Consider the following 26,148-nt stretch of genomic DNA (forward strand, 5'->3'; position numbering starts at 1 on the left):
TTTTTATTGATAGATGTGAAAAAACTTGTTTAGAATCTTCTACTAAAATGTTTAATCTAAGCTATGAAAATAATTTTTTTATGAATTTCTAGTCTAAAAATAATTCTCAAATTTTCTGGATTTTGATGAATTTCAATCTCTTAACTATTAAAACATTGGTTATAATATTTTATAGAAAAATGTAATTTATTGTATTTTATCCTATTTATAATTTTGTTTAATAACCTATGTAGGCAGTTCATATATAATAACGACTAAGGACAACATTATACACGTATGACGATCAGAACTTATAACTTTGTTTCGTCGTCGTATATCATATATATACAGACATAAATATACAATAATTGGTTAGCTAGGTTTATTTTAGCTATGGAATATAATACGTAACTAATTTGTCAGTAAAAGACACATTTTTAAATAAAGGTGCATGAATACCAAATTAGATTCATACCTTTTGAAGAAATTGCGTTCGGGACACGATTTGTGTTATTTTTGCACCTACAGTTGATAATCATAAGTACAGTGTCTAAAGTACTATTAAGTAATATTGTTAAATACAATTTACATCTGCCTTACATAATTTAGAAATAAATGGAATTTTTAAATTTAAACATACCATAATACTACTATACATTATATCATAATATATAAGTTATATAGGTATTTTAGTACTTGCATATTATGACTATCAATCAAAAGTAACAGTCCATTAGTAATGATGAAATAATTATCTTTATTTGATTAATTTTTATGATGTTCAAATTAAAAATCATCAGAGGATAACAGCTTTAAGTTTGTAAACCACTAAAACAATAATGCTTAATAATTCAACTAGGGACTGAATTTGTGTTACATTTATTTTAAGATACTAACTGGACGGAATTCGAGAGATTGGTGTGAAATTCGGTACCTAGCACCGATGTTGACAAAGTCTGCAGATGTAGCTAATGTAGCCTATGCTGGTTGAAACAATAAAAAGGACCTATTCACCTGAAGAAAACTATTGTCCGTTAGAATGCATATCCGTTTTCGATAACTCACCGAATTTCTGCGAATAATGCACTGTTTTACAACTATAAAATAAGACAAAAAAAATCATGGTTAACTATTTTTTTTTTTGGTTGTTTGTCTAAATCTCAATCGGTGGTGGCTGAGTCCTCTTAATCCCCCAGTTGTCCCGATTTACCAGTTATACATTTATAAATATATTCAACAAGGCAAGAAAGCGAAGAGCTGATATTATTTGCGATGCGGATAAAATTCAATTTACTCTGCTAATAATGATAATAATAATAATAATAATAATCCGTCGAATTCACGGCGTAATACAAGTATATAGATGTCGTGAACTCTTTATCCAATTTTTGATCTTTGTATGTTGGTCACGCCTATGAGAAGAACGCGTGTTTTTCGAACATTCGAAGTCGTTCTTATCAATCGCTATTCTCCGCCTTTGTGATTTTGTAATTAATAGTTCAATCTTTGTAGCGTCGGAGTTACTCATTGCTCATGGACTATCGTCATTTCAGCTTAATAAATTAGGTATCAAACGAATGTTGGGTTTTGCCTTTGACAGTTTAGATAATGATAATAATAATAATAATAATATCGTCATTTCAGCTTAATAAATTAGGTATCAAACGAATGTTGGGTTTTGCCTTTGACAGTTTAGTGTTTTTTACTTGTTGAATTCTAATTTTCATCGTCAAATATTGTTTCAACATTTATCATTGGGTATTGAATAATTTTGAACGAGTAAGTAATTATTTGTGATTTGTGATAAGTCTTGTAATCGTTTATTTAAAATATACACTTAATTCGATTGTGTGATTGATACATGAAATTGAATTGGGAAACTGCTATCGCATAAAATACATTTTTCTTTTATTATTAAATGTTCGGTACTTATACTTTGACTAATAGTGTTAATACAAAATTGGTGTTAAATGTATAGTCTAACTAGGTTAAAAGTAAATTGGTTTCGCCTATGCAGACCGAGCCGCCAAACCCATTTAACCTCCTATTAGACACTTTGACATTGGACGTTAATCTTCAGTAATCATTATCGATCAACATCAATTACACATTGTTGTGTATATACAAGTGAGGATGCGACCACACAATCAGATTACAGTGGCCTAGCGGTACACTCTTCTCCTAAATAGAGTATATTATAGCCAATAGGTAGTACTGTGCATCTAGTATTTCTATTGTGCATGATAGTAAGCTTAATTTGTACTAAATGTGCTAACATTATTATAGCTGTATCGACAAGAAACTCAAAAATAATAGTAGTTGTATAATTTGACATAATCATCAACTGTGTAACAATGGTCTAACATTTTGGGCCAAGGCTTATTATTGGACAGAAGTCCATCACTTAGGTTACTCATACAATTCAAATAGTTTTGGTTCAATGTCTACAAATCTTTTTATTGCAAAAGATTTAAATATAATATGGATACCTTGATGATGGAATCTAATCTGGAGTTAACAAAACAGTAGTGCTATAATAATGGGAGGTTAAGTTAATTTACACTTTTACCTATAGTATATTTTATACTACTACTACTATTATTCACTAGTGAACGATCCAAAATTATTATTTCTCTACTAGAATAATATTTGTACAATGTTTTATTATTTATTATTACCTGTGGCAATCAATACTTGTTTATATTATACATTATTTTAAGAATTATTATTTAATTTGTTGTTATTATAATGTTAGTTGTATATATGATTATAATTGTTTTTAAGAAAATTATGTATACACTTATGAATGTTTATTATTCATCATTCATTTTTATTTATATTTTGAAAATGGGAAAAATACCTGAAATACCTGCCCCAAAGGGAAATTGTTAACAAAGGTTTCTACGAACAAAAGTTTTTGGTCGTAACTAGTAGGTAACATAGCATTCATTTCTCAATATTCCAATAATATTGGTTTTTAAATAATGTAATTGTAAATACTTTTCAAACAAAAATATATTTTATAACAAAGTTTCTTATGATACAATAACATAATTATTAATGTATCCCAAAAACAGATTGTGGGTACATAATGTAGCAATTTACCTATGTGATATATTTTTATTTGAAATTCTTTTATCCCATGTTATCAACTGTTAGACAATATTCTCAAGAAAATATAATATTGTTCTATTTCTCAGAAGCAACAACCTTTATTTCACACTACTAATAATAATACTAATATTACTAATTCAATTTTGATTTTTTTTCAAACAAATATTAAAACTAATTTTTGGTCAGTTGTGCTTATGAAAATAAAAATAAATTCTAGTCTTGCTTTTTAACATTGCATAAGAAGAACCTTTTTATAAATTATAATCTAGTATAAAATTAATTAATATTATTTTTAACTAGTTTTTGTTAGAGTGCATACTATATGAGTATTAATGTAATAAAATTGAGGAAGTCACTCTTCTGTATAGTAGGTTTTATGTATAACTGCTCATTGAGTGGGTCACTGTCAGGGCCTAGGGCCCCTTCCAAGTCCGTATTTCTAAAAAATTATATATTATTAATAACAAAATAAATAAAAAATACATTGTAATATCGAAAGTTTTCCAAAAAATTATGACTTTCCCCACCCCACCATGTCCCTGGAGCCGACTCTGGTTACTGTATTTGTAATTTAGGTAAGGATCTGTTAAACTAAAAGTTCAAAGTTTAATCAATTCATACAATAATGATGTGTCAACATCCATTTCTAAGGATATTTCTTAATTTTTTATAGTACTATGATAACAATATTTGTTCTATTAGTTAGTAGTATGGTATGCTGAACTAATTTTTGACGAAAACATAGTATACCATAGTATACTATTAATTATTACCTATAATAATATTTCATGGGTACCTGAAAATGTAAGTCTGAAAATCGGCAATTGAACATTTTTCTTTTGTTTAAAAATTGTTATTTTCTTAACGTGATGAATTTTTTAGGTTGTACGGTACATATGTTTGTCAAATATTTATTATTTAATTAGGAATCAAGCAACTGTGAATATGAACTAAAATAAAAATATATTGGTATCTACATATTAAACACAACATATTTATATTGTTAATAGTTGTGATTTTATTATGTTAAAACTAGGTACAATATAATTTTTAATTACTAATTAGTACTCATAAAAATTAGTTAATGTAAAAATGTGGAAATAACTCAAACAATTAATACAAGGGAATTGTGAAGAAATTATAAAATTTTCATAATTTTCAACTTTTTGAAAATTTTCATAAAAATTGACATCACGTCCTATATAATTATCCATATAGGTTAGGTTAGGTACCTGTATCATTATTGTTGACCTATAAGCTAATACTACATCTTAGGTCCTCCAATTTTATAAAGTTGAGATGCTGAAATGTATTGTAATTTGTACCTATTGTATTTTAGGTTTTCAAAATTGACTGACAAGTACAATAAAATAAATATGGATTTGAAATGTGATCTGACGGAGCTCAATGAACTATTGAATATAAAAGGTAATAAGTATTTTATTTTTAACCTTTGAAATAGGTCATTAAGTTTTTAAGTCGTAATTTGTGTTTTTCAAAAAAAATACTAAGTGTAAAATTACTATTCATGTTATAATATTATTTGATTGGATGTTGGAATTGAATTTATAAGGGCGCATACTACTTGAGTAGTTATGTCCCAGAATTCAATAAATAGTTAGTTGTGTTTGAATCAAAAAGGTCAACAATAGGTCATAGCCTTCTTGTCTTTTGAGTTCCAGTAGATACAGCTTTTTAAATCTGAGCTTAGCAATGAGTTTATTGTATTTACAATGTGTTTTTTTCTGTTACAACATTTGAGGTATTAAAAATGCTCTAGTTTTTGGCATCACCATCTTTGCTGTTACAAAAGTAAATCTACTTGGTGCATTCAAGAGGTCAAAATGTATTCTCAATCTCACAGTATTTAAGACTTTTTAGTCATTAGTAATGACTCATTACATATAATTGCCATTTTGATTCCCACATTAGTAGGTTTGTAGTTTATATTTTTGACATACACTAGAAATAATAGCATAGCTAACTGACTTGCAAGACGAGTGACGTCTACGCTATTAACTTTATCTTACAACTGAAATATTTATGTTGTAGGTACAGTTAATTAACTAAAAACCAATTATACAATAATTTCACACCAAAACATAGTGAAAAATATTAATGTATAAAATAACTAGTGAACATATATATTTTACCATACCTACTTTTTTTCATAAGTGCAAATAGTTAAGATTTAGGTAGCTGAAGATTTTGATGTAGAGATAACATATTTTTTCATATATTTCAATGTGATTTAAAATCTAAATTTTTTTTTTGGTGGGTGATAGCTATCTGCTATTTTATGACTGTTGTCTGGTATGTTAATATATATTAACTCACTTATGATTTCCTAAAATATCGATAATGAGCAATTTTAAAATGTAACGTTTAAATGACATGACGTACAATATATACGATCCAGGGGATACTAAATAAAGAACACTCATTTTGTTAATTTGTAAATATGTATTTTCTTAATTAGAGTATTTCTTTTTTGTTAATTTTACAACTAATAAATAATATGTAGGTACCTAAAATATTAAGAAATCAATACTAATTTAAAAATATTTATGATAAAAATACTTCGATGTTTAATAATAAATCGATAATAATTATCTATTTTAGTGATAGGATAATATAAATGATAATGATACAGCCGACTTGCGTCCCCTAAACTAGAAGTAAGGTATCAGAAAAATTTACTATATGTAAAATATACCTTTTTAAGACTTATTTATATTTGAAGTTATTTAAATTGAATACAATGTGTATAGGTGTGTAATGGAAGGTGCTTAGATTTAAAACTTGCTATTTTTTTTTATCATAATTTTATTAGCTTATAACTGATAAATAACATATTATACAACTCATGGCTAAATAAGTAATAACTACGTATGATCGCATTGAGACGCACTTTAGTTAAGGCCTGCGCTCGTACTAATATGCAATACATTATATATATATATATTATATATGCATGATTTAGCATGGAGAGGAATCTCAGCTGGTAGTGGTTTTTAGATTTATTTGTCCGTGGAATTAATAATTTTTTCTTGTTTTGTAAATTAATAAATCGAAGTGATAATATGCACTGCCAGTGGCGGCCATGACACCTGCGTATCACGAAGTTGCGGTCATACCTAGTTATTTAGCCATGATACAACTCAGGTTAAGTTACTATACTATATTGCGTATAGAGTGGTAGGAGAACATTTTGGATTTAATATGATATTATGCAATTTGCAATTAAAATAAATTTGGTACTAATTAGGTTATTTTCTCAAAATTATTTCTTTAAACATACAATTGTTGTTAAATAGACGATTCACTGTATTATTATAGCAGTGCCGCGAGTATTTTGTGTCCTTTCACTTTTCAGTATTATGTAATTGAGTACAGTTAGCGTTTGTATGGGAAGAGAGAAGGTGCGCGTTCTATTCCATTCTTACAGGACGGGTCGGGGTTCGGAGAGCATCGTGTGAAATAATACCGGTAACAATAATAATATTATTTATGTTATAATACGAATTATATTATTTTTTTGTCATGTTATTTTTGAGTCGTAGTCTTTGCGCCTTTGAGTGATTAATGCACCGTTGTGTTGCGTTGTTGTTCTGGTGAAGGCAATGCCTGTTGCGATTGTTTGTTGATCGTCTTCAGTGAGGCGGCGGTGCGTATCTATTTTCACGGGCAACTCTACATACCTAGTACAAATAATACGGACCCGGACATTTCGTCGCGACCGATTCGCCGCAGCCATTTCGCCGCCACCGTTTCGCCGCTACCGATTTTGATAGCGGTTGTGATAAGCTTTTGAATGATAAGAGTGGTTGTTCTCTGGTATAACAGCGGTTACACAGTGACCAACTTTAGGTGGTGTTGCATAGCAAGTCGAGGGATATTTTCGATTTGCGGAGCGGACCGATGGCGCCGAGGAGCGTAGCGACGAGTGCCGCTAACAGGGCATCACTGTAAATTATTTCTTATTGGTGGTGTCACTGCTGGATCTCTGGTATATTCTGGTACGAGTTGTGGTGGTATATTTAACTCGAGAAATGTCGGCGGCGAAACGTCCGGCGGCGAGATGGTCCGGTGGCGAACCGGTCTGCGGCTTAATGGCTGCGCCGAATCGGTCGCGGTGAAATGTCCTAGACCCCAAATAATATTGTGCATAATATTGTGTACAATATATATCTATATTATCGTATTCAATTTTCCGCTCATTCGTTCTCTCTCTCTCTCGATTTGTCTTTCCCTCACTTAACGATGCTATCGGAATCACGAGTGGCGACCGCGTACTCATCAAACTCGCTCCGTCGCGTCGATCGGGCATGCCACCGCGACCATGACACACTCATCCCTCCGACTCCCGTGATTACATAGTCCTTGTTCCACCCGTCGCCCTCTCACCATAAAACTTGTCGACCGTTCGCACGTTCTCATTCGTTAGGTTAGGTTAGGTTCTATTTATTTGTCCCATGTTCTAATATCTAAGTGGGGAGACGTTGTCTCGTTGTCTTCTATGACGCTTCGCAACTAGATCAAACTATAATTTTTGTTCAGGAAGATCATTTTTTTCCTGGTTCAGTGGTGGAATCGATTGTTTATTTTTAGTCTACCCAAAAGATAGATCATAACCTAACCTATACAGACGGAATCGATAAAATTAAATAATGATATGTCTTTATTATTAGGAGCACACTAGTTGCCGCCCGAAGTCAAAACATTTTTGTACGAATTGCTTCCCGCCTTACCCTACCCTAAATATTATCACAAATGAAAAAGGTATATTAAAAAGGCAAGTAAAAATGTATAAGTGGTGGTTCCAATCGTTTTCAAATATCATGTATTCATGTATCAAAATAAGTTTGTAATTTCAAAACCGTAATTTATGACTTATTTGTATTGTAGTGTTATGATTACAGGTTTTAATCCATTGTGATTTAATTAAAATGGTTTTGCTAGTATCCTAATAGTTCAACAATATAAAGGTTGTGATTAATGGTAAAATACTTGTTTGTCCATCCAACCATTTTTATTTTATACAATTTCCAGTTTCCAGTATGTTTTTTCAACCAGTTACATTTTTGTGGTTATCATAGGGCCTCGTGACTAATTTACATCAAAATCCAATCAGTCGCAGTCCAGCAACGCTCACACAAATTTTCATTCAGCAAAATTTTTTTTTTCAGATACAATTTCGGGGTCTACAAGAAAGATAATATGTGCAAATGGTTCAACTACTGAAGACAATTCAGAATTAAATATTTCTAAAAAGATACCACTAGAAGTTGAAGAAATAAATCACACAGACCAAAGTATGGACATTTCTGATAGTGAATCCACTGTATCTATTAGCGAAATTAGTGTTGACGAAAATTATGATGAAATAAAATTTGGTAAACAAGCTGCTGTACATGAAGAATTATACAGTACTGATCAAAACGAACAAAGTGGATCATCCAATTATGTCAATGTTGTTAACAATAATGACAGTGATGATATTGATTATGATGAAGAAAATGTTGAAGGAGAAGATTTGATTGCTTATGATATAAGTTTGGCGTTACCAACTATCCATGAACATACACACAATCGTGTTCACACTCGTGAATATACTCTTGATCAAAGTCATGAACAACTTACACATCAGCAGAGATATGAACACACACTTGAAAAAAACTCTTGTCACAGACCAGCATGCAATAAAATAGTTACGCCTGTTACACGTCGGAGTAAAAATTTAAAATATATTTGCATATAGTTTTGTTTTCAATTAATAGATGTATATTTTTTAGATAAACCAAGAGCTGCAGCTATTGAAGCAGCGGCTAAGATTGCTATATATTTCACAAAAAAGAAACAGCCAAATAGCAAGAGAAATGGTACTACATTATATTATTCTTGTGGTGTGAGTTAAATTTTAATTTTGTATGTCTAATTTAATTATTATTGATATTGTCATTTTCTGATAACTGATGGTGGCAGCGTGACTCATGGCGGGTGTGTGGGATATCGAAAAGTTATCAATCATCAGTAATACAGTGGTAATGGAGCTCGTCATTAATATTATTGTTTCTTGAACTGTTATGATGTGTCTTTCAGTCTTGTTTGTCTTGTTTACATTATTATATGACACTGAGATACTTAAAATATCAAATGAGTTGATAAATATTCTCCTGGTAAAGCTATAAAAATTAATTTAGATATGATAATATAGGTACAACATAATAACTTTATATTTTAACTCTATTTAAGTTTTGTCTTTTTATTCTGATTAAAACAGCTTTTCATGATATTATTTATTGACTTTTTTATAATGTACATATATTTTTGGCTTTTTAAAAATTAATCACCGTACTTAACACTTAACAAGGGGAAAGAAGGTAATTGTTCTGCTGTATGATGTAAAGTAATTTTCAAGTCTTGAGTGTGTTTGATCATTAAGTAAGTAGTTAAATTTATGTGTCAAATTTGAATTCAATAATAAACAATGGCGTATGAAAAATGGTTCTGAGTGAAAACACAGATTCTGAGCCTACACTACAAAGTCTATTTTATGATATACAGTAGAACCTCGATTATCCGAACCTCCGTTATACGAACCCTCTATTATCCGAACTATAATTAGCGTATCCGAACGTTCTGTTATCCGAACATGAAAATTCGTATCCGGCCGGTCGGCCGGTTTATCGAATTTATCATAACTATCGTTTTTGCCTTTTTGGATTATTATTAGTACAGGTTATGTATTTTACGTGCGTCAATCATTAGTAGATAACCAAAACGCAACAGGCTTATCTAAACGACGTCCTCGTGTTTTACTTGTCAGTTTAGTTCGGGTCTCTACCGCACACACATTGTTATATGTACGTACAAATATATTACGATTGTCGAGTGTATTTAAAATGTCTAATAAACGTAAACGTCATGTTCTTACGATGGAACAAAAAATAGAAATTCTTGCTAAGCTGGATAAAGGTGAGACTAGCGTATCTTTAGCCCGTCTTTATAATATAGGTAAAGCAACAGTTACAGATATTAAAAACAACCGTCATGCAATCATGGATTTTGCGTCAAAGATGGATAGTGGTGATGGAATAAAAAGAAGGAAAGTTATGAAAGTCGCAAAATATCAAGATCTTGACAAAGCAATGGAAATGTGGTTTATACAAAAACGAAGCTTAAATGAACCAATTTCTGGACCACTCATATGTGAAAAAGCTCTCGAGATGAATACAAAACTTAAGGGCACTGAAGATTTTAAGGCCAGCAGTGGCTGGCTTCATAAATTCAAATCTCGACATGGAATACGTGAGTTACAAATTCAAGGTGAATCATTATCAGCTGATTCAAGCAGTGCTGAAAATTTTAAACAAATATTCCAATTATTTGTGGAAAAAGAAGGATATTCTCAAGATTCCGTTTACAATGCCGATGAAAGTGGCTTAAACTGGAAAGCACTACCAAGAAAATCACTTGCTTCTTGCCAAGAACATGCAGCGCCTGGTTTTAAGGTATCCAAAGAAAGAGTAACAATTATGACATGCGCTAATGCGGCTGGGACCCATAAATTGCCATTACTACTCATAGGAAAATCAAAGAAACCACGGTGTTTCAAGAACATCAAAAGTTTACCGGTTACATATACAGCTCAAAAAAATGCCTGGATGGACTCTAAATTATTTCTTAATTGGTTTGAAAATGATTTCATAAAAAATGTAAAAAAATGGCGTCAAGATCATCACAAGACAGGTAAAGTGTTACTCCTACTAGACAATGCACCCACTCACCCATCCGCCGAAGTATTAAATTTAATTGATCCAGATTATAAAGTCATGTTCTTTCCACCAAACGTAACGTCTTTGATTCAACCCATGGATCAGGGAGTAATCGAAAAGTTCAAAAGAATGTACCGAAAACAAATGTTGAGGAGACTTTTATTAAATGAAGGCACTGAAGAGAGTGTTGTTGCATTTTCAAAATTATTGAATTTGAAACACTGCTGTTACATGGCAGCAGATGCCTGGGATAATTTGACTGAGGAAAATTTACGAAATGCTTGGAAGAAGTTGTGGGTTGCTTCTATGGAGTTAGAAACCGAAGAAGAAATAACTGATCTAAATAATCTTGATGATTTTGTTGATTTATTTAATGAAATTCCAGGATTTAATGACTGTAATTATGATGACGCTGTTGATTGGTTAGCAACTGATGTAAATGATCTAGGATATCAAATATTAGATAGCGATGAAATCATTTCTTCGTTGCAAAATGAAGAAAGTGACGACAGCAGTAGTGATGAAAGTATGAGTACGCCAAAAGGACCAACATCTGCTGAAGCATTTGCTGCATTTGAAACTGGTCTTGAGTGGTTTGAAAAACAGGCCGAATGTTGTCCAGCACAATTACTTCTCCTTAAACGTTTGCGAGACTTGGCTGCAGAAAAGCGCGTTGCAGCTCATCGCCAAATTAAAATTGATAATTTTGTCAAAAAAATATAATACATACATATGTAAATAAAATAAATGTAATGTACCTATTTCTTATAATGTATGATAATGTTTTTGATAATGTAATTTATGTATGTAATTCTAATAAAATATTAATAACAATAATAAATATTTAATTATAAAAATAGTAAATAGTTAATACATACGTAATTCTAAATTTTTTTTTTAAATTTCCAATATCCGAACTTTTGCGTATCCGAACTAGGTGCGGTCCCAATTAGTTCGGATAATCGAGGTTCTACTGTAATATTTATACTGCTATTAAAATAATTTATTTTACTATGATTAATACACTTATTATTAATTGCATTTGAAAATGTCATTGTGTGAATAAAATATAATAATATACGTTAAAAGTTTCAAGTACTCACAAATAACAATAATAATATTTTTAAATTACAACAAAATTACAACAACTATTATTCTTCATTTAAATACCTTTATAATTATTTATACAAAAAATCTGTTTCAACTATTTTTAAATTCTTTGATTTCAGTATGATCTACTTATGAGTTATAAGAAACATTGAGTTAAATGTTCAACCCTTAGTTATAAAAATGTAATATTTTATATATTTTTAACTACGAAATTCTTTGCTAATTTTTGGGATTATGTAAAAATTAGAACTACAAAAACTTACAAAAAATAAAAAATTGTGCCTTTGTATCTTTAATATTTTCAAATTACTTAAAGAACCCTTGCCTTATTTTTCATGCTTTTTTACCCAGCAAACAATTTTTCATCAACAATTTTAGAATAAAAATGTATAGAAATTTCAAATTCCAAATGTCCACAAATATTTTTTAAAAAAAGTGATAAATTTATGATGAATATGCGTTGAACTCATGGGCATTAGAAGTCAGACCTTTTGTGACTCATTGACAATAATATCTTCAACACGTAGTACACGTTTATAAATAATACAGTAGTTCTATGTTCTATCCATAATATATGATCTATCATAAAAACAGTTTTCCTCTCTTCACCATTCTGACACACTTTTATCTGTATTATCAATCCATTTTTTGATATCTATCCGGTCATTAAAAGCAGTAAATTCAAAAATGTAGTTTTTCGGGAAACAATAAAACAGTTTTAGACACTAAACAAGTCTGTAAAGTAAAAGAAATAATTTGCAAATATTAAAAATATGGTATGTTAATTATATATTATACATATATGTGTTCGTGCTCCATCACCTTGACTGCCAGAAATATCGCTCATTTTTTAAGTATTTGTAGCACTGAGTGAGGATGCTTTTTCCATTCATCTCCATTCCAGCTTGGTCGGTGTTCTCTTGTTATTTTGTTGGTCGCAATGATTTTCATGTATCATGTAACTTATTGAATATGCCAAATTGGGTGCATGTATCGTTGAAAGTGTAAATGAAGTAGTTGGTGCATTTTCAGACACCAAAAGCGAAATATCTTTTCAAAAAAAATTTAAATGTACAATTCAATATAGTTAAAAAATGAATATTTAATGTAAATAGTTATGTCAATCTCATTTCTCATTGTTGTTGATGCTATTAATCAGCGGTTCTCAACATTTTTATATTCCCATACAACGTATATAGGTTGAAAATTTTTATGCACCACTAAATTTTTTGTTTGCTTTTCAAAAATGTATTTGTTATTTTACATGAATGGGATTTTATTTTATTAGGATGATGATATAAGCATTAAATGGATAAAAATAAAATAAAATATGTACATTGTACATTTATTATTTACATGATAATTAATATTAAATAAACCATAAAATATTTGAAGTTAATAATGGGTTCATTTCATTTTTTATATAAAGAGAATTCTTAACTTATCACTTATAAGCTTTTCGCATTCCACTGGTTAAAAAACGTTGCTATTAACAATAATAAAAACAAAATTGCTGGAATGGAATTTCTTAGTTAATGAATAAAAATAAAATAAATTGTACTGTATATTTTACTGTAAATTATGTTGACATATAAAATTGAACTTCAAATTTTCTATCAAAATATTTAAATTTACTTATTAACCAACAAATTATGTTTCAGCATCGTGAAAAAATTGGCGGTACTTCATTGAAACATATTGGTATAAAAACGCCAGCGATTATGAAAGAATCTCGTTTGTTGGATGAACGCTTGATGAAAACCACTTGTTATGTGAATATTTACAAATGTTCTTAAATGCATGAATTTCTAATTGTTAAAAGGATTGCAGCTCAATATTTGTTAAAATTGTTTTCTATCTCAGAGTCACTCGCAACATAGATAAAATCCTTTCACCTTGTATCATTTTTATGGTTTTTGAGTAATCTTAGAATAAAATCACCTATTATAAAAATTATATAGAATAATATTTTTTATAGTATGAGACCCTGTGATGTCCAACTTTTTTTCCTTGCCATGCCACTTTCGTAAACAACTATCTTCGAGTGAGCCACGGAGTATAAAAGTACAAATAATCTAAATCTTAATCTAATAATATAATTTTGTTACACACATAGTAAGTATACAATATATTATACTTGTTTTCTTATCAGTCATTGACTGTTCAAAAAATTAAAAATTGAAATAGGTAATAGTTTTGTAGCAGGCTAGGGTACCACTGGTATGACATATGGGTTTTATATATTGTTTGATTATCAAAAATGTAAATTTAAATGTTTAAATTGTTTTACGACAATATTTAGGGAAATCGATTAAAACCCTCAAAAATGTATTTCACTATCATTTTTGTAATAGGTGATTTTCCTCTGAGATTACTCAAAAAAAATGATTCGTGTAAATGCATTTTGTCGGTGTTGGGCTTGGGCTTAACAGAGAGAACAAACAGTGCACTGACATATTTTTAAATTTGTGATTGCAGGTTTCAAAATTACCAGCTGCACTTACTGTTCATCAAATTTTACATGATTTCCAAAAAAAGGCAAATTTGTAAGTATATGGTACTGTTATTTTAAATGGTTTTTGTTTTTTTTATGTGTTTATTTTACATATTACATTGACACAATTGTAAGACAATAGTTGAGTTAATAACAAAAACTAACTATATAACTAGGTAGGTACGGTATTTATATTGCAATTCAGTATTTTGAATATTTTGTTATGTAACTATTAACTTCTTATTACTTACATATTAATGTTGAGAATAGTTGTTTTATTTAAAATACCCAAGTAATTTTGACCAAAAAAAATTTTCTTGTTTGTGTACTACTTTTTAAAAATTTGTTTTAAATGTATAAAAATATTTTATGAAACATGTTTTTTTTGTAGGTGTGTAGACTTTGATCTTAGCATGGATCTTATATTCACCGCTTTTAACCATGCATTACCTGCGTGGTGTTTATATTCCATTGAAAAACTGCAGTATGATGAAGTAACTATACTTTTATACCCTTACTTTTTTTAATCATAAGATTTTCTATTCAGTATCTAGTTAAGTTTTGTGCAATAAAAATATTATATATGTGTTCCAATTGAGTGAAATTTTCCTAATGATATTGATTTTTACTATGTAATAAGACTATTAAAAGTATATTTGGGTATTGTAGGTTATAGTTGAGACAAGAAAATATAATTTCTTGTTGTTTATGATACCTTAATTTTCAAAAAACAATAATTGTGAAAAAAAATGTTTATAATCTGTACAATTAATTCAGTTGGTTATTTTAAATATCAAAATAAATTGGTCTACTGAAAAATAGTATAAACTATTAGATTAAATTAAATTTTTGTTGCTAGAATTAACAATAAATCTGGGATAAAAATCACGAACCAGTTCAACCAATTTTATTGGCTATTAATTTTTAAATATTTGTTTACTATGCTTTCTAAATGGGAGGAAAGGAAGAGTGCCGCAATAGTTTCAACTTCCACTATTTATAGATTATGAGTTCAGTAATAATTTGAAGAGATTATTATTATTATTATTTTTTTGATGTCAACTATATTTTCTGTATTTTACTAAAAGTATTGAATAATTTTTAATTAATACTAGTTTGATGTATTCTCTTCAACTAAATAATTTCATACTAAGGTGCTAAAGCGAGGAAAATTGTACATATTGTTTGACAAATAATTCAAAGTTTACAATTTACACCAATTTATTAGAATATTTCATTTAGATGGAAGTTATTAAGTATTCTGAGAAACTTATTGTAATGTTGTATACACATATTATATATTCATTATTTATATTATTAGCGGTCAAATTTTTAATGGTCACAAATTATCAAAGGATTCTGTAAAAAGCGCATTTGAACACCTATTTAATAAATTGTTGATTGATAATGTATTATTTTTTTATTGTTTAGTTGAGTAATATGTGCTGAGTAAGTTTTGGTTAAAATAACTAATTGCTACCAATTGGCCCCTACAAATATGCATTTTTAGAGTTATATTTAGGCAATTATTTTGTTTCTTGCATTTACAACTCCTCTTAGTGTATTCTTCCTGACATCATCTGCATAGTGCATCATACATATTACACACTCATGTGTGTATGTTGCACATGTCAATTATGAAAAAAATATGAATATTTCCAAATGTTTGATTTATATCATAAATCAAAAATTTAAAGATATTTGAATCTATTAACAAGATCACCTTGCATTAGTCGAAATTCTTTAAATTTTTGTCAATTTTGAGTGGATTTCGTAGCAAATACAGTAAAGATTGAGTTCCTTTAATAATGATTTTACAACTCTTGAAATTTAATGTCATTTTTAAAAACACTTTTATGTCTTGTTTTTATTATGTATACAAAATAATACACAAAATATTTTATTTTTATACTATAGATGGTGTTAAATTTATTTTAATTTAATTTTTCAGATAATTAAAAAGTATCCCAATCGTCAAGTGTCTGAATTGTATGGTCTAGCTCATCTCTTCAGGTTTATTGGTAAGTGATGCAATATTTTTAAAACAACTTTTATCTTTAATTATTTGTATTATCTGATTAATGGGAGAGGTATATAAATTCAATGGTTTTAAATTTAAATATTTTAAATCTGATAACAGGTTAGGTTACTCAATAATATCATATAATTTATATGTAAATACATATTTTTGTTATGACTTGATAAATTAATTTAGGTGAGTGATTAATTCGTTTCAAGGTCTTTCCAATGAAATGAAATGAACTATATTTTATTTTACATATGTTTTAATTTCAGACAATTTCCCATTTATCCTAAAGTACAAAACAGTAACAAAATAATACCAATCATTAAACTTAATCTACTGTCAATATATTATATTCGATATTTATGACCTCAATAAACGATAGACAACGATTTATTGAAACATGTTTGCGTTTGAAGTACTGTCAGCGAGTCAGTATACCTTTACCGAACGGGCCGTGTTTTAATTTCGTGGGTTTAATCTGTGTCCGTTGTTGGTTATTTTATATTTACGTGTAAATTACGTGAAACAACCGATGTAGATGGTAGATTTATGACGATTTATAAATGACGGTCAAATTATGTATTGCGCTACTTGTGAAAAATCGATAGCAATTGAACAACGATTTCAGGTGACACAACATTTACAAACTAATAAGCACAAAGAGAACAAAAATAGAAAGCTGAAATTCAAACAAATTTTTTTGTCATTTACGTCTTCCTCAGTTTCTTATACATTCAACATCGATTTATGAAGCACACTAAGAAAAAATTATATTCAACCAACTTACAAACAAACACTTGTGTATAATGTATATTGAAATTCAATTGGTGATGGACACATATGGGTATCAATCAATAAAACAACCGATGTAGATTTATTGCAAATATTATTATTGGAAAATTAAATGACAATAAATCTAAACCTTTTTTGCTAAACTGTTAACAATTGGATAAATGCAACCACCAAACTGTTGCAAGATTTTTTAATAATTCTATGAGTATGTTATGGCCCGAAATAGTTATGCGCGAGAATGTATTATTATTTGTATCTGAGCGCCATACATGGTAAAAGCCGGTAAAGCATTAAATGCTTTTTTCCCAGAAATGATACACCTAACTTTAAATAGCACACGCATTTCACCGAATAGCAGAAACTCTAAGATCAAAATTTACAAAAGTTGACGAGTAATATTAAAGTTAATATCTTCAGTCCAAAAGATATTTCTAAAAGCTCTTAGCCGTATCGAAATATTTAATAATATGTACCCAGATTTAAGTCTTCCTCCACAACCAATTATAACTAGATGGGGCACTTGGTTGAATGCCACTAATTATAATTGCCAAAACTTCCAAGAAATCAAAAATGTTGTTGGCAAACTTGTGTGACTACTTCAATGTATATTGGAAACGGTGAAATTCTTTTAGAAAATAATGATTTAAAAAATTAATTAATAGGTATACATTTGTGTTAATTATTATTTTTTGGTTGATTTCATTACGAAATTAGAAACTCGAGACTTAACTTTAGTGGAAAGCTTAAGTATAGTAGAGGAGCGGTAAAAGGACTTGAAAAAGTTCATGGACCAATTGACGATATTGTCAACGCTAAATTTAAAAATGTATTACACAAAAATTCTGGTCTAGCAGAAATGAAAGATATTTGTGTTGAGTATTCCCACTGGTATTTCGTCTGAAGCTTCATTAGATGTAGAACTTTCTCCTTTAGACATAGTCAACATGCAATATTGTCCAATAACATCAGTCGAAGTTGAGAGATCTTTCAGTCAATATAAAGCAATTTTACGACAGATGTTGATTGGGTTTTATCTTAGATATGTTTTCTGAGTTAAGTAAATATTTTATATGTTGTGCCAGTTGTTAAGACTAATACGATTTCTGAAAATATGCTTTAATGCTTGACGAAGTTAACTTGAAATCAATTATCTTCTATTTTTATATTATTTATTTGGTTGAATAGTTTAGTTTTCAAAAAGTGCAGAAGTAGTTTGCAAGTCAACTTCTTGTCGAAAATGTTTATATACTTATTTACGAATGAAATATATCTTGTGTTAATTATATAATTTATATTTTAATATTATTTGTTTTCAGTATGCCTCCCAAGGTTGTACAATAAAATGAGACCTCATCATACTGAATTTAACGTTCGTGTTACTGCATTCATGAATGAATTAATGGAGTAAGTATTTGATTTGTAATTTATGTGGTATAATTTTATAAATAATTGGACGGTGTGCAGGTAAAAGGGAATAAATCAAAAATCGATAGTTTTCAGGAAACAAAAAGAACTTCTCATTTCTTCAATAATTTTTTTAAAATGATTTTTTTCAAAAATGTCAACTTATGAGTTACTTTATCGTTGTATAAAAAGATATTTATAGTGTGGCCAGCGAAAAGTGAGCCTCGATACCAATGCTCCGGGTGGCCGAATTTCATCAGGGCTTCCACAATTATATGCGATTTCGCTTAAATACACCACTAGGAACGTAACGGTCACGGCTCACTTTTCGCCAGCCGTACTATTGATAATTGAATTCATTTTAGTACTTCAGTAACATGTTACTTTTTACACATCATGATACTGACTTATTCCTTTTTATACATGACTTATTCTCTATACACATTTCATAATTCAATTATATTATTTGATTTATCATCTTTTAAGCATAATAATATTCTTTTGGCAAATATGGTTTGATTTGAAGTAAAATAATACTAAGTATTTAAGTACTTAGTATATATAGTTGTTACATTTTGTATAAAAAAACAACATAATTTTAAATTTTTAAATTTTTAAACTAATTGTTGTCTAAAATTTATCAAAATTACAAAATAAAACAAAATTAATTTAAAAAAACCTAGTCATAATACTACTAATTTGTAACATGCTATAATATTATAAATATTTAAAGTAAAAATAAAATATTACTGAAATAAAATGACTAATCACAATGTTAAAAATTAATAATTAAAATAAATGTTATAACAATTATTTACTTAATGTTAAACAAAATAATATTATTGTTTAGTCTTCGTCACTTTTCTCCCGAACCAATGAATATTGAATATTATTGGTACAACTAAGGTTTTTATAAAAATCATGGTATAAATCAGGAATTTATTTTAGTAAGGAAAGTAAATCTTTTTTTTCTCTTTAGAAATATTATTAGAGTTTGAATAACATAAAGGAACTATAAATTCTGTTGGGTTTTGTATATACCTTCCATACTTAACCATATCTATGAAATAAAACTCGTCATCTGGTTCTAGAGAATTTTTATACATAACTGTCATCGCTATAGTTTTCTCATATTTGAACCATTTTATATTTTTCCTCTTTATATGGCCCCCATCTTTATTTTCTTTTTCATCTGTATACCAGTAATAGCTGTTTTCAAAGGACTTAAAAAATCATGTGTTTTCATTTTTAGTTCTACTACTTCAAAAAGTAATCTTTTCCTAGGTTAGGCAAAGTATATGTTGTGCCTGGTCATGTGGTTAATAAATTGGTGCATCTTAAACCTTTTCTTTTTCAATTTTGGCATGGTCAAAATCACACTATTCGGGTGTTCCTTGATACTAAAAATTTATGTTCTAAGACATCGAGAGGAGGTGATTTTTTCAAAATGTAAAAGTAAATGGCCAAAAATATACTATTTTTGTTTTGACCGGGACATGAATTACTAATCAAACAAACGTGTGCTATTTGAGCAGGTAAATGTATTAAATAGTTATAAACACAGGAAGTTATTTCATTTGCCCTTCTCTTTCCCATAAATTCATTCCGCATACAGGTTGCTTTTTAAGTATTCATGTATGGTAAGATTACACTGAAAAAATGACGCTTATAAAAAATAACTAAATTATGTACTGATGGTGTCGGTAAGCAGGTCAAATGATAGAACTAATTTATCATCTTCTATCTGCATACTTGCTTTGTATGATATTTTTTGCCATTTCAGCCATTCCAGCCATTTTATTGTGTTGTTTTTGTTCCTTTAATAATACTATTTTTCAGGGTCATCAGTTTGCATTTGTATCTGAATTTTTAAAACATAACACTTATTACAGGTATCTTTTTTTGGTTCCTTGATTTTTATATGAGCTTCATGAAACATTTCCTCATTTAATTTCTTACTAACTAGATTAATGAGATTCTTTGAATACATTTCAATGCGTTTATTTAAAGAAAAGTGGCAAGGGAAATATAACTTTGACAATTTTTTTCTGCAGTCATGAGTTTCATACATAGGTAGGCACTTAAGACTTTTTTTTACTAATTTGATGTCTTCTGGTGCTTTTTTTTATTTGGAGTTGGATAATGACCTACTTTGTCTTTAGTCGTTTTGTTTATTACACTTATAATTTTTATTTGACAGATTCTCAAAATAAACTTCAAACTTTTTCCAAATATTTGTTAAGAAATAAGCTTTACAGACTTAAATGAATTTACCATTAATGTTATAAACTTAGATGAGGCGGTTTTAATATGACATTATAATAAAATACAAGACACGTTTAAAAGAAGTATTATATTAACTTAATGGCGAACGCAACGGCACACACAACAAGTAACGAGTCATGTGTGGGTGAGCGACACTGATGCCAACATTACATTAACATTTAACGTTATCATACAACTAATAAAATAATAATATGTTATCATTATAATTAAATGGTTTTTGATAATTATAAGTTATTGACCTTTTTTTTTGTTTTTCTGGAGTAGATCGTCTCTTTCTCTCAGTAATTTTTAGTTGAAAATTAACAAGTCCAGATAATTATAATGCTCTTCTATTTCTATCTTGCATTTGCCAATATTTGGTGAACAAATTTTGAATATGTTCTTGGCCAATTTTTTCTGTACATTTTGAATGACAATTACCCAATTGTACTATTTTTCTTTTAGGTACTTCTTTCCCACTTTCTGTGAGGTATGACTTTCCTGAATTAGTCTTTAATTTTCTTTCAGATCTAATTAATCTTGATTTAGATTTCAATCGATTTTCAATATTTTCAACATTAGCTTCAACTGTGTCATGTTCTCTTGGTAATGCAGTAGTTTGTAGATTTTTAGTATCGAGATAATAATCTAAGTTCAAATCAGGTACATCATTGTTAAGTGTAGTATAGGTGGGTTCAAGATCTGAATCATCAACATTCTCAACATAATTTTATAAGAACGAATTAAAAACAATGAATCTTAATTAATTTTAATAATAATCATGAATGTTGTGTAGGCACACTATAATAAAAATAAATGGAACCTAAAGTGTTATTTGTTAACAATTAAAAATTGACTTTGGTTTAAATATCTATAAAATCTATAAAATAATTAAGTATACATAATTAGATATATTAATGTTAATCTTTTCTTATTTTTTAAAAAAAATAAGTTTTTTTTTAAGTTTCAATGTATCTTTTTTTTTATATGACTATAAATAGTATAACTACTAATAAGTAGCTATAAATTTATGTTTTTTTTGTATTTTTATGGAAAATAAATTATTATTTCACTTGATTTCACATATTGTGAGCTTAACACTTTATAGAATATTTTCCTAGATTTTATTGTTATTTGTTATACCGACATTGAAATATTCAATCATAGCATTATTAAGATTAAAATAACAAATTGTGAGGAAACTAAAAATATTGTACCTTTGAACTGATTTGTACACTACTATTATGTTGTACTAATATTGGTGCATGTAATTAATGTATGTACGGTTCTTCCAATGGGGTAGATGGTGATTTCAATTGATTCAACCATTCTTCACATTCTTCAACTGTCATTTTTCAACTTGAAAGATTCACCTTTTCCATGTTTTTTGAGATTGCCTTTTGAGAATACCAAAACATGGTCTATTACCTACACAAATAATATCAATTTAAGAAAAATAAATAAATTAAAAACCAATATATTTAAAGAAATTAGTTTGTACTAAAGTTACATAATATAATTTAAATTTTATTTACAAAACCTAGTGACTTACTTTATCAATCTCAAGTTGTTTAGGAATAGACTAAAAATTCAACGGTCTATTATATTTTGACTTTTTTGAATCAGCAGAAGAACACCAAATGAAGTCTTGTTTTGTCATAATAAATAACTTCTTTTAGATATAACTGGTTTGGACATTTTGAGAATAATAGAATAAGTATTATTTTTTAATACAGACAATTTAATTTTTAAAAAAAGTAACTAAATACAGAACACTACATGGGCGCCCATTGGGGGGGGGGGGGCAAGACAGGCCACTTGCCCCCCCTGGAAAAAAATATTATGAACTTGTAGCTCAATAAATATTACCACAATATTACCTTATTACCGAAATTTTATATTTTGACCCCCCCTAAAATGTTTCCTATGGGTGCCCATGGATCACGATAACATTTATAAACAGCACCAAATTACTATTTACCTCTCAACTAATGGATTAAAAGTTAATATTAGATTCAGAAATTACAAAATTTGATAGTATTATTATTATATTTAATTATCATTTATGTACGAAAATACTGCGTATAACAGGTAATACTTATTCCTTTTTACCCACTCATTATAAATTATCAGTATGACTTGTTTAATTTTTCACCTCGGACTAATATAAATAATCTAACAATAATTTTATTTTAGATATGAAAAGACGTTCAATTGTTTTTACTACTAGATGGCGTCTAATCTAAAAATTTCTATAATCGAAAAATGGCCAAAATTGACTTGTTCCCTTTTACCGTCGCACCATACATAATATATATATTATATTATATTATGTAATAATACGTTATAAAACGCTTCAGATTTAGATCCATGGGTTTTCATATCCTTAAAAAATAATTAAATTCTTACTATACCAATTTGTTGTAGAAAGAAAATGTATACATTATCCAGTTTAGATAACTAAGAAAATAACTTTTCAACCAAAAACGTTCTTTTTCAGTTATGTAATTGAGGAAAACTTACGTGTCGACATTGAAAAAGATTATGAGCATGTAATGCCTGAGTACCACCGATTGAATTATTGGCATATTCAACATCAGATATAGACGTTGATGAGTATCTAGTTCACTTAAAAATCTAGTATTAATATTATCCTTATAATAATTCAATAATACATTAATTTAAAAAAATGTACATTCAATAAATATCTTTTTTTTTAAATTCACGTATAATTAATTAAATTATTCCATTTACAATTTGGCAATGTATCTGTACAACATAATTCCCTCAATTCAAAAAAATTTGTACTTTAATTTATTTTTCTCATTTAAAAACATGAAATACTGTTGACACAACAAGTAATTAAGTGTTTTTTGATATATAATACTCCTTTTATTTAAATATATTTGTATTTTTTCATTGGCATTTGACATTTTGTATAATAACAAATATTGTAATTTTAAACTTTTAAAATCAATAAGAGAAATATAAAAGAGTACAATTACATTGGTACCTATGTACTATCAATAATAATAATAAAAAAGAGTATATGAAATATTAAATAGATAATAAACAATATTTTTGTAATAATATTCTTTATAAACATTTTTAGTTAAGTGTACTGTTAGCTACAAATTATAATTTAATATAAGGTTTAAAATTTTATCTGTAAGTTATTAGCTGTTTTGAAATTTATTCTCTACAAAATTTAGCATATTTTAGTTGACATAAAACAATTAAACATTTTAATATATTGTTTGATTTATAGACCTTTTAACCTCAGAGATTAGAATTTGCTGGTTTTAAATTATGTTTATATTCAATATTTTAATATTATTTGATAGTTTGATGTAATATCAATGCAATTTATTTTAATTATATCACGTTTCTTTAAATATTTTGTAGTTCATAATTCATTTATCTGTATATTAGTATCTATTAAAATAAAAACATTGGTAAACATCTCTGTGTTTAGTATTAATAAATCAATTATTTAAATTACCTACTACAAAAGACTATTTAATATTTTATTTATACTATTAATAATTATAAATGATGTTTTAGTTTTATTTTTTATTCATATAACACTGGATCTACCCTGTTCACCGTAATTATCCCAGTTTTGCGCATTTCTGTAATATGTCCGTGGTGTTCGGTGACCGGTGTTCGTCATAGTAGGCAGCTTCTGCCGTACATACATTCCACTAGCGATGCGAGGAGGCGGTGTCATGCGTGGCCTCGACAGGTTTCCGCCGAGAAGTGAGTCAACTTAAGGTGAACAGAGCCACAGAGGTATACACAAATATTAATTATTTTGTTTTTTTCTTTTATCTAATTTTGTATTAACTATAACCTATGTGATATTCATCTTAATTTTGAAAGAATATTTTAATTCTTCTTGAAGTTAACTTGAAAACCACTTTCTTATATTTTTTTAGTTCAATATTATTGACGTAATAATTTTAATTCATTCGTTGAAATGAAAAGAATGGGAAAGTAATTTTCAAGTAAACTTCATAACAAATGAAGATAGCTTTTCAAAAAGCAAATTTGATTACACATTACTTATCGAATTAGTATAATATTGGCATATGACTGATCTATTTTGGTAAAAAAACACAGTCTGATCGAATCCCTTTAAAATAAATCGAAAAGTTTCCTGAAACTGGAGGGAGTATGCAACTTAGTATGAGTGTCTGATTACTTTGAGGATATGCAAATAAATACTCTTATATAATTTTATATCAGAAAATTATAAACCGAAACAGGAAATTAACAAAATACCTATCACTTTACACATCTGATGAAGAGTATACTACATGGAGGATACAAGTTAGTTAAAAGGTGGAGTTTATGTGGCCAGATCAGTGTGGTGAAATGGTGACAGGATTTAAGGGGCCTCCTTGTAACGTAACAAAAATACCTCCTGATAATGAATAGTATGTTAGATGAAATACGCCGCGTGTACTGCACCTAAGATCCACCGCACCACCACCCGCACGCCACATCACCTCTGTTCACAATCACATCGCAGGCGACACCTTAATCACAATACCTAACTATTTTAATCAATGTTAGAATTATACTTTTTCCCACCACCCGTTTTAGCGGCGGCGACCGTTTTCTTCTTTTTTCCTTCTCTTCGCTTGCAACCGGTAGCCGTTCAGTGGAGCCATTGGGATCTAGGCATGGTTGTTATACATATTTTATTATTATACTATAAGTATCTGTTGTGCCTCGTCGTTGTGTAAATTATTTTTATTATATCCGAGTTGTACGCCCTGTTGAGCTTTCTCGGCACCAATTTCACAATATATCAGTTTTCTCACATAACTTCTGTGTCTTGAGTTATTATTATTATTATTAGTATTACCTTCGTTATTAATTCTTCCTGGTGTATGCATTTATTATAATGAACAATCAAATCCACGGTGCTCCGGCCTATCAAGGTCTCGGCTCGTGGTTGGCGACCTTGCTCAAAAGCGGCGGTCGGCCACGGGGGCAGTTCGATTAAACAGTTTTTTGGATCGAACCACGATCGAACTGTCATAGATGGCGACCTTGCCAGGATGATCTGCTATTCTTTTGGGACCAACCACAGCCCGAACAATACCAGAACAATGGACAACAGAATATACAGCATCATAATCATCCACATCCGAATAACCAACAGTTTTACAATCAGT

The 26,148-nt window shown here is 28.8% G+C and overlaps 1 protein-coding gene and 1 long non-coding RNA gene across 3 annotated transcripts; one reads left to right on the forward strand and one right to left on the reverse strand.

The window, feature by feature from the left end:
• The first annotated feature begins 1,429 nt into the window (after positions 1-1,429).
• LOC111040539 lies at positions 1,430-23,967 on the forward strand. 2 transcript variants are annotated; one of them, XM_022324477.1, is made up of 11 exons: positions 1,430-1,545; positions 1,637-1,758; positions 4,433-4,521; positions 8,283-8,825; positions 8,889-9,001; positions 13,643-13,753; positions 14,460-14,527; positions 14,867-14,969; positions 16,427-16,496; positions 18,610-18,697; positions 23,463-23,965. In XM_022324477.1, exons 3-11 carry the CDS (start codon positions 4,470-4,472, stop codon positions 23,566-23,568), a joined length of 1,254 nt encoding a protein of 417 aa, XP_022180169.1. In that variant the 5' UTR covers positions 1,430-1,545; positions 1,637-1,758; positions 4,433-4,469; the 3' UTR covers positions 23,569-23,965. The 2 variants fall into 2 exon arrangements, with proteins under 2 accessions (XP_022180169.1, XP_022180170.1); XM_022324478.1 differs by lacking the exons at positions 1,430-1,545; positions 1,637-1,758 and adding an exon at positions 6,470-6,582 and having other exon boundaries at positions 4,452-4,521; positions 23,463-23,967.
• Positions 9,739-11,844, reverse strand: LOC111040541. The gene is made up of 2 exons (XR_002605218.1): positions 11,750-11,844; positions 9,739-9,891 (listed from the first exon to the last, which is right to left on the reverse strand). It is a non-coding gene; the product is annotated as an uncharacterized LOC111040541 (long non-coding RNA).
• Positions 23,968-26,148: the final 2,181 nt, after the last annotated feature.

Source organism: Myzus persicae, unplaced genomic scaffold (assembly GCF_001856785.1).
Source record: "Myzus persicae strain clone G006 unplaced genomic scaffold, MPER_G0061.0, whole genome shotgun sequence".
Lineage (NCBI taxonomy): Eukaryota > Metazoa > Arthropoda > Insecta > Hemiptera > Aphididae > Myzus > Myzus persicae.